At 37.6% G+C, this 11,060-nt stretch overlaps 1 protein-coding gene across 1 annotated transcript in view; it reads left to right on the top strand.

The window, feature by feature from the left end:
• The first annotated feature begins 261 nt into the window (after positions 1-261).
• NIPAL4 (NIPA like domain containing 4) overlaps positions 262-11,060 on the top strand; it is a 27,965-nt gene continuing 17,166 nt past the window's right edge. The window contains exon 1 of the mRNA XM_074212524.1: positions 262-339. Coding sequence (XP_074068625.1) covers positions 303-339 — 37 coding nt within the window. The 5' untranslated portion in view covers positions 262-302. The remainder of the gene's footprint in view (positions 340-11,060) is intronic.

Raw genomic sequence — 11,060 nt, 5'->3', positions numbered from 1 at the left:
GCGGAGTTCGGGCGGGATCCCAAGCTTGTTTCCACAGGACCTCCCCGGCTCCCCACTCCCCTTCCCGCCCCGCCCAGCTTGGCCGCCCCTCCCCACTCAGTCCCAGGGCCCGTGCCGGGAGCTGTCACTCACCGAAGGAGTCACGCACTGGCAGCTTCTCCCGAGCCCAGGAGCAGGGCTGCGAGCCGGGCCGGGTCGGGACCGCGCGCCCCCTGCACTGCCGCCGGAGCCCGGGCAGTCCTGCTCCCGGTCCCGGGCCCCGCACGCGGAGCCGGAGCGGACATCGGAGTCGCAGCTGCCCGATGGAGACGCGGGGGAACAGCAGCAGCTGTGCGAACGGTGCGCCTGGGACCTGGTCCAGGGAGCGGGGCGAGGGGCCGGAGAGCTCCGGGTGCTGATCCCGGGGGCCTGGTGGGGAGAGAGGGAAGGGACAAGCGCGGGTTTAAAGAGACTGCTCCTGCTACCTAGCTAGCGCACCCACCGAGCTCGCATTATCCTAAGCCAGGCTTTCCTAGCCTCTGGGCCATCGCAAGCTCAGTCCACCCAGTAAGTAGCAAGGAAAGAACCCGGAGAGACTCCCGGATCCTAGGATTTCGTGTGTCCTACAGTCAATCGGTCAATAAGCATTCGTTAAGTCCTTCCTAAGGAAGCTGGAGGAGCGATGACAGGCCAAAACACGATTCCTGCCCTCGAGGAACCCACCCTCTAATGAGGGAGAAAAAACACAAAAGCTCTGAACATACAAGTTGAATACAATGTGAATAGCAGGTCGTCTCAGAAGGAAGACAGCAGCAGGTTGTCCTAAAAAAGGCCCATTGCACAAGTTGGATATGAGCAAAGTGCTGGTAGAAGCCAAGAGGTAAAGGTGAGGAGGCAAAGCATTAGACTTGGAGGAAAGGTTTGGAGTTAGAAGAGGGGGATTATACTCTTTGAGGAGGGTCACTAAGTTGAGGTGCATGGAGGGGAGTGAAGTCGAATAAGATTAGAAAGTTAGGTAGGGGTCAGATTGTAAAGTCTTTAGGAGTCAAAAGGAGGAGTTTATAACCGATCCTAGAAGTTAATAAAGATGTTCTTGGAGTTTAATGTGTCTAGAATCCTTGACATGGTCAGGCTTGGTGGTTTTTATTTTGTAGGTCTAACACTTCATTTCACAGAATCAGGGAACTGAGGTTTAGAAAAGGGTAAGCCAACTCGTGGAGGTATGACTGGTAGCATTCAACCCTCATGGTTACATCAGATAAAGGATGTAAAACCAGTTCTGACTCCAGAAACAGGGCTCTCTCCACAATACTATGTTGTTGGTGGCAGAGCTGGAACCCCAGATCAGATCATTCCTTGTCTGTTGAACTTAAAAGAATCATCTCCACAAACCATGAAAAAGTCATCACCCTCCAAATGCTTTGTCTTAAAGGTCATTTTTCCCAAATTCCCGACCCAGGTCTTGTCTAGGGGTCTAGATGTTTCATAACATCATAGGATAATAGATTTAAACTTTGAAACAACTTTAGATGTTTTCCACTCCCAATCTTTTATTCTTTTACAAATAAGGAAATTTCTCCCTGAACTGGGATTTAAACTCTGGTCTTCTGACTCCAAATCTGGAACTTGTCCCACTATATCTTATTGGGGTTTTCAAAAGTCAGAGAGGGGGGAAAAAAAGGGACTTCCCTCTGAAACAGAAGAGGAAAACATGATTTATTCACTTTTAGTCTATAAAATATGGATTTTATCAAACCTGCTCACCCTCATCATACACCTAGATTTATAAAAATAAGGTTTTTTTTTTATTGATATTGTTTGTTTCTTACTTCAAATAGTTAATCTATTCCATGTATCCCTCCCCTTTTTCCTTCCCATCCCATCTGATAGACAGGATTTTTTTAAAAAGGAAGAAAAATAGTCAGCACAACTGTTTAATACATTGAAAGGTCTGAAAATATATGCATTTATGACCTCTCCCTTCCAAGAAAGGGTATTTTGGGGTTTTCTTCTCATATCCTTTTAATCCTTATAATTTTGCTAATTACTATGAATTTTTTTGATATGCTGTTATTTGCATTTAAATTGTAGTTACTGTGTACATTATTTTCTGGTTTCTGCTTGCTTTACTCTGCATCAATTCTTATAATTCTTAACATGCTTCTCTATTGATCATGCACATCATTTCTTACAGTTCAGTAATATTCATTATGTTCACATACCATAATTTGTTTATCCATTCCCCAGTTGATGGACAATTAATTTGTTTCCATATCTTAGCTATCACAAAAAAGTGCTACTATAAATATTTGGGGATATATGGGGACTTTTTTCTTATTGATAGTGTCCTTGGGGTATAAGCACAAGAATATAGTCTCTGGCTCAAAGGATATGGTCATTTTAGTCACTTTATTTGCATAATTTCAAATAGCTTTCCAAAACAGTTGTACTACTTCCTAGCTCCACCAGCAATGTATTAATGTGTTTACCTTCCCATAACCCCTCCAATATTTGTTTGTGACCATTTTGTATCACTGTTACTAATATTTAGATTTACTTAGATTTAATTTGAGTATTAGTAATACTTAGTAATCTAAGTATTTAGATTAAATCTAAGAAATACTTAAATTTAAAGTTTGGAAGACACTTTAGGAGTTTTGTAATCCTATCCCCTCATTATTACAAATGAGGAAACAGAGTCAAAGAAAATACTCAAGGTCATAAAAGTAAAAAAGGGCAGTCAGGATTTAGAACCAAACTCCAAATACAGCAATTTCCACTGTCTCATAGTTAGAAAGTCATATGGACATTTGTGTTAACCGAGGATGTAGAGATTAGTTTTAATTCCTCATAGAAATGTTCTGTGTTGATTTTCTTCACACTTCTTTGGTTTCATTGGTGACAGAAAAATTTATTACCTAATTATAGAATCTCAGAGTTGGAAGAAATCTTTGAGCTAATCTAAGCTAGTCATGTCATAAATAGAAATGAGGTCCATAGAGAAGGATTCCTACAGGTCATATATTAATATTATCTATGTTTTATTATATTTAATTTTTGTTAAGTATTTCCCAGGAGCATTTTGAACAATTAATCAAAAACATTTATTATATATATACTCCTACTCTGTGCCAAACTTTGCTAATCACTAGGAATACAAAGAGGCAGAAGATAGTCCTTGCCCTCAAGGGTGATTATCATCTAATGGGAACAGCATGTAGCCCACATGCTTGACACTTCTGATCTAGTCCAAGTCCTCACTTTATAGAGAAGGAAACTGAAAGTTTCTTAAAATTTCCTTTTATTTTGTCTTCAGTCTTCTCCTGGGTCTTTTGTCCTTATGAGAGAATCAAGTCAAATTATTAATCTTAAATGAATGGAAAAGCATTTATAACGTGCCAGGCTCTTTGCTGAATGCCGAGGAAACAAATATAAAGCTATATTGACCCTCAAGGAGATTAAATTCTAATAGATCACTCAGACTCCAAGGATTTTTTCTTAACAATGCTTCTTAAACGGAACAGAATTCCTGGTCTGGCCTAGCCACCTCCTAATCCTAGGAGGTCCCATACCACAAAAAGCTTTCTGGCTATATGACTCTAGACAGACCTGGATAAGAACTGGCAACCCATAAACTAGTTACGAATCCCAGGTCTAGTCACCTTCATTTCTGGGCTTGCTACCCTCAAGCCTCTTTCCCCCTTAGGCTCTGGCTCACTTCCTCTACTTTGGGAACTCCCCAGATTTCTATCTCTTGGAAGGATGGGCTGAGACTTAGCAACTCAGAGCTGCTTTCATGAGAGATGGAGACTGGAACTGATCCAGAGGGCTTGCAAAAGTAGCCAGGCTGGTACTCAAGAAGGACTGAATGCAAGACCACCTGAGACATTTGTATGACCCTGGACAAATCACTTAATCTTTCCGTGTCTCCAAATAACTATTAAGAACAGTTGATTAAATTTGGTAAAGGAAGTTTTTATAGGGAGGGAGTTTCTTAACACCAATGAAATCACAGATTCAGACCTAAGAGTTGGACAAGATGACCTCAGATGCTGCTGAAGAGGAAAAGCACAATATATTAGTAAAAGCACTGGACAAGGCTTGGATTCATTTATTAGATCCACCATTACATATGGTGATAAAAGCTTATATTTGTTGATTAAACCTAAAATTTTCAAGTCTTTCATGTGTTAGTTCACTTAGTCATAGGAATTAATAATAATAGCTCTCCAAGAGCAAACTAATTTCAGAGAGACATCATAATTTGCCCAAGAGGTTATATATCAAGTGAGTGACCAAACCTGACTTGAACTTAGTTCAAATTTAGTTGCTGGGTGGCACATTGGATAGAGGGCCAGGTCTGGAATCAGGAAGACTCATCTTCCTGAATTTAAATCTGACCCTAGATACTTCTTAGCTGTGTGACCATGGAGAAATCACTTACCCCTGTTTGCCTCAGTTTTCTCATTTGTAAAATGAGCTAGAGAAGGAAATGGCAAATCACTCAACATCTCAGTCAAGAAAACCCCAAGTGGGGTGAGGAAGTTGGACATGACTGAACACCAACAATAACTGCATGACAACAGTTAAAGTTCATATAGAACTTTATGATTTTCAAAGTGTTTTATATACATCTTTTCATATCAACCTCACCACAATCCTGTAAGGCAAGTAATGGGAGTGTTATTACCTCATTTTATAGATGAAGAAATAGAGTCTCAGATGATTCAGTGACTTGCCCAAGGCCAAATAGCTATTAAATGGCAAAGATTCCAGTCCAGTTTTTTTGCTTTTAGTTACAACCTCTCTGGGCCTTTCTTATCTCCCCAAAATGACTAGTCTAATGAGTTTTTCTGTTCTTCCCCACACTAACATTCTAGGGTCTAAGTTCAATTCAGCTCAGAAATTATGATTCTGATTCCATAAATGTCCACCTTGCCATCATAATGGTAGCAAACTTCACATGGAGGAAAACAGTGGAGCCATTGTTTGGTTCCTAACAAGAAATCTTCTGGTTCTTAACTGATACTGGAGTTTGGGTTTTTTGGAAAAGCTAGTCTAGAGATGTAGTTTGGTATGAAATTTGACTTGGAATTCCTAGAGTTTTCTTGAGGTTCTATGAAATGGATCCAGACAATGTTCTCAGAGTCAGAATTAATCTTAGCATCTTTTAGAGAGAACAGGAGAGTATGGGAAAGAACTACATCAGTCACCATTGAGGTCACCTTTTGGATCTTAGTGCATTGTAGAACACTGATTTGAGGAGGGTTTCCTTTACCCAGAAGGTCTTCAATTTAATGCAATCAAAATAATTTCAGTTCCTGTATCTAGGGTGACCTAAGTGAATACTAGCAAGTCTTTGAGAATCCTAAAACATCAGAACCAATTCCTGTATTTGGTGCAGGAATTGCCTTCTTGCATTCCCCATAAATAGTAATCCAACTTCCTATTTACAAGGAACCCACTACCTCCCAAGGCAGTCAAATTCATACTTGTACAGCTCTATCATCTATCACTCACCAGCCTCACCTATGTCAAGCTGAACACATTGATTATATGTCCTCATATCTATCCATTCTTTTTCTCTTTTCTTCCTATCAGTCTGACCTTGTTCCCACATGAATTATGTCTAGCAGTTATCCTATCTATCCATCCCTATCTATCACCAGTTCAGTCTCATTCTCTTATCTTTTTCTTTCCTGTTCTATAAATTTGTGTTCATTCCAATCCTTCCTTATCCTCTGACACGTGTTCTCATCTCCTTGCATGATGCTACACACCAACATCCATCATCATCTCTCTAGTAGAGTATTGGACTTGAGAATCAGAAAGACCCGAGTTTCCATGCTGCTTCATTTATTTACTATCTGTGGGATCCTGGTGTCAGCTAATTTTTCTCAGTCTCAGTTTCCTCATGTAAAATGTAGATAATAATAGTATTGTGCCTCAAAGTTATGGTAGGAATCAATGAAATAATGTGTAAAGTACTTTGTAAACCTTGAAATATGATATGAATATTACTTATTATTAACACCCATCTTTATCTCCCTGTTCTGTTCCTGTATCTATCCCAATGTCCATCCTCTTTATTGCTATTCATCCTGATTCCCCTGACCCTCAAACTACCCTCATCATTCTCTACCTGTTCCCTATCATTATCATTCTACTGTGTCCCTATCATTCATAACTTTCCTCATTCTGATATATACCATCCTCCATCATTCATCCTCACTGACATCCATCCACCAACATTAATCTTCATTCCTCTACCTGTTTCTCTCCCTCATTTCCTCACCCTTCTCCCAAAAAATCTATATTTGTCTCTTTTTTCTATCTTTGTCAACCATATCCAACTTAATCTCATTTCTGTTCTGTCAGTACTTGTCTTTCCACCTCCATTCATCTCATCTCTGTTTCATCAACAGAGTTTACCCCTCCACCTGAATCCCAATAACCATTCTCCTTCCTTCATCCATTCCTGTTTGCTAACACTCAACCTTGGTTCTCATTTCCTTGAGAATATTCATCCTTAACTTCCCTACCTCAGCCCATTGACCAACACTTATCCTATGCCCTAGAAAAGAAGCTCCTAGCCAGGATGGGAGATTGGAATGTAGAAACTGTGGTGTTTCCTCCAAAATCATAGGTTAAAAAATCAAGGTTTGGGAAACTTTCAACTCTGTAAGGACATCCAATTATTTAAGATGGGAGATAGCTATCTACAAATTAGTTGAGTGAGAGGTTTGATTATGCAGACCTGAAATTTCATCTTTGCAATGGATCCATGGCAAGGAGAATCTTTTTAATAATCAAGACCATGAACTATTCTGAAAGATATAGCCTTAGCATGAATCACAGGTAGAATTTGAACCCTGATCATCCTGATTCTAAAATTAACCTTCTATTGTCCAAACCACAGTTTAGGGATATGGTAATAGAATGAAATCAAGCTAAGAGGAAACTGTTTATAGAAGCAGCTGACTGTAGGGTCTTGAATCAAGGATCATATCTGACCTCTTCAGATACTTTACTAATCATGTCACACTGGGAAGAAATTTAATCTCTATTTACCTCAGTTTTCTCATCTATATGATCAGGATAATGATAACACTTGCTTAGCACAATATTTTCTTTCTTTTCCCTTATAAAGAAGACCATGCTGCTAGACTAGGACACCACTCTCCAATTTCTTCTCCTTTTTCCAAATCCAAAACCATAAAAAGGGTTTAAAGGTGTACCATGGCAAATGCTTTTTCTTTCTCTCCCCTATCCACTTGTACTGTGCTGCAATTTTCTATTTTATTTTTGCTATTTTTTCCTCCATCTCAGACTACTCATTATCACAACTTCATGGGTATAAATTCAACCTTGGGCCCCAAACCAGTGCTTTTTTGTTGTTTTTGTTTTGTTTTGTTTTGTTTTAATGTCTTCATTAGACACTCAGAAAGAACAAGGGCCAGCTCACTCATTTGCAGAATCACAGAACCTCAGAGTGGGACACTGGATTATATGTCTAGATCAGCTTGTCCCTGAACAGAAAGCTGCTCTACAATGTCTCTAACAAATGATTAAGTCTTCACTTGACAGCCTCCAGTGATGGCAGCCTATCCTCCCTTGAGAATAGCACTAGTTCTTCTTAATATACCAACATTCATGTTAAATTTTAAGATTTTTCAAAGCACTATGCATATTTCATTTCACTATATCTTCACAATCCTGGAAAGTAAGTGCTATTATTATTCTCACTTTTAAAATGAGGAAACTAAAGCAAGCAGAGGTTAAGTGATTTACCACAGCTAGTAAGCGATTAGAAGCTTCTTCTTTCATCCATTTGATATCTGCTTCTCTATGACATATACTTATTAGTCCTAGTCATGCCCTCTGGGCACTCACAAAACAAGTATAAGCCCTCTTTCACATGACAGACCTTCTGATATCTGAAGATCTTTCTTATGGCCCTCTCTGGGTGTACCTGTCTCTAGGCTAAATGTCCTCATTTTCTTCACCCAATCAGTTTACAGTCTGGTCTCCAGCACCATACCATCCTAGTTACTCTCCTGAATATATTTCAGTTGGTAATGTTCTTCCTAATGGCCTAAAATCCTACAGCGGAAATTGGTACCAGAGGGATAGTATGTTCTTAACAATGACATTATGATGACAAAAACACAAATGATTCTAGTGGAGGAGATAAAAAAGGAAAACTGTCCAAAGTGACTAATGTGGATTCTCAGGGAATTCACGAATGAACTAAGATTTTTAAGAGACATATGAATGAAATGAAAACAAGAGCAGAAAACCAAAGGGAGATAATAATAATAAAAAAAAGAAAGGCAATTGGGAAGAAAAAGTATTGGAAATACAATGATGAATTCTAGGGATGATTAAAAGGTTGGGTTTTTGTTTATTTTATTTTTATTTTTAGGTTTTTGCAAGGCAATGGGGTTAAGTGGCTTCCCCAAGGCCACATGGCTAGGCAATTATTAAGTGTCTGAGACCAGGTTTGAACCCAGGTACTCCTGACTCCAGGGCCAGTGCTTTATCTACTGTGCCACCTAGCTGCCACTGTTTATTTATTTTTAAAAACAACACTAAGAGCAAAAGAAAGTTTCATTAGGAGAAATACTATTATTCAGCCTGGATGATTAAATGATAATGGGAAAAGTATAATACATCTACTGTATATCCTTACTGTTCCTTAGACCTAGAAAAGCAATTCTAGGATTAGATAAACTAGAAAAGTTGTTCAGTCCTTGATAATCAAATCTGACTCTTCATGACCCTATTGGGCTTTTCTTAGCAAAAATGCTGGAGTGGTTTGTCATTTTCTTCTCTAGCTCATTTCCACCTGACTGGTTGTAGACTTCACCACTCTCTTCTTCCATCCATTGATTATCTTTCCAACATGCTTTCCCCCTCCAGTCTTTGTATTTCCTCATGCAAAGATATTTTTTATTAAATATAATGCTACATCATTGCCTTTTTTTATCTTTTATAATCAATTGTGCCCTTCCATAGCCATATTTCAGTCATGAATTCCATCCCAACAAATGTCAGTGGCTCCCATCTCGTGAAACTTACCTCCTCGCATTATGATACCTAATTGACCTTGCTTCTATCCTATACTTTGCATATGTATGTCAAATTGACCAAACTAAAATTGGGACTTGGAAACTTTCTTCCCTTTCCGGTAATTATAATTTTCTAGAGAAGTTGTGCTTAACATTGGAGCATTGAGAACACAATTCATTTTCTTTTTTTTCTTTTTTCATGTAATTTTTTTTAATTTATAAACTTAAATATAAAACGAGAAAAGAAAAAAATTCCATGTACACCGCAGAACATAATAGAGGATTCAATATAAAGCAATAAATGTCCATTTCAAGAAAGCCTATGTAATAAGTACTACATATTGTTTTCACAGCTACTCAGTTTTTTTGCTTCCTTCTAGGTTTTTTCTGTGTATTTTTTTACTTCCCCCCCTCCTTCCTACCTATCCCCTCTCCCCTAGAGAAGACTGCAATTAACTATGGATATGTATGTCTGTATATATACATATATACATATGTGCCGTGATGGAATTCAACTGTTTCACACCAGTTTGATATCAAATTTTATGATGAGTTCAGGAAACTGGTTGTTAAAATGGCACTTGTAATTAGGGTTCACTCTAAGGTGGGTGCCCGGGCAGCTGCCCAATGCAGAAATCACAAATTTACATTCCTTACTTTTTTTAACATTCATCTCTACAATAGCATTTCTAAGTGCACAAAATAAGGCTCATTTTGACTGGAGGTGAAAAAAGATTAAGTGAACTATGCTTGTAATATTTATTAATTTAATTAAAACTTATTATACCTTTAATGAAATATTACATTTTATTTTCCTCATTTATGTTACTTCGGTAAACAAACATATAGCATAAAGAGAAAAACGCCAAACCAGGCCATTTGTTTCTGTTTTGTCTTAAACCCAAAATTCCCCAGAGATGGCATGAGTACACCAGTGTTCCCTGAACAGTAAAGCCAATAGGAAGCTGGGACACAATGAATCATTAGAAATATAGATTTAAAGGATTATCTCATCACCCATTTTGGAAGCCATGAAAGTAGAAGAAAAAAAAAGAGTTAGAATAGGTAGAATGAGTTTTCTTTCTGCATATGTTCTAACATTGACTGCTGTGGTCATGTGGCTGCTCCATAAGGAAACATTTGCTTACTATGAGTAATATAGCAATCTAGTTTTGTGTACCTCTTTTATTCTTATTTAAATATTAAATGTATGAAATATTAAACTACCTTTTGGTATATCTTTTTATATATACTTAAAATAGTCATCAGGGCAGAAAACCGGTAATTAATTTATTTGAATTCCAGTATAACATATATACATATATGCATGTAAGATGGTACTATGTATATTTCTATTTGTCCTTTATTTTTCTGAAAGTGAATATCTTCCTTCATAGATCCAAGTCCTTCCGCATTTTTCTAAACCAATCAGCTCATCTTTTCTTATATCAAAGCAGTATTCCAATGCAATCATATCCTATCAGAAAGATTGTCTATGCAAGTTTTCCCCCAATTTTCTGCTTTCCTTCTATTGGCTACATTGGTTTTCTTATACAAGAAATTTTAAATTTAAAATAATCAGAATTATCCATTTTACATATTAGCAATGCTTTCACCTTATAATACAATTTAAGGACTGGTATTGCTGACTCATTCTTTTACATTCCCTCCTTTCCCCCTTTCCCCCCAGTTTCTATGAAATTCTTGATCTTTTATTCTTTCAAATTAATTTTGTTATATTTTTTCTAACTCATTCAAATAATTTTAGTAATTTAATTGGAATATCATTGAATAGATAGGTAAAATTATCGTTATTTTATTGGTTTTACTACCCATGAACAATAAATATTATTCCAATTAGATAAATTTGATTTTATTTATATAAAAAGTGTTTTGTGTTTATGCTCATGTAGTTCTTGGGTCGATTTTGGCAAGTATACTCTCAGGTATCTTATACTATCTATTTAAAATGGTCTAAAACAATATTGAATAATATTGGTGACATTTTTA

Source organism: Macrotis lagotis, chromosome 1, assembly GCF_037893015.1.
Source record: "Macrotis lagotis isolate mMagLag1 chromosome 1, bilby.v1.9.chrom.fasta, whole genome shotgun sequence".
In the NCBI taxonomy this organism is placed as follows: domain Eukaryota; kingdom Metazoa; phylum Chordata; class Mammalia; order Peramelemorphia; family Peramelidae; genus Macrotis; species Macrotis lagotis.
Note: the sequence above shows the minus strand (reverse complement) of the source record. Positions and strands in the feature narration are given on the sequence as shown.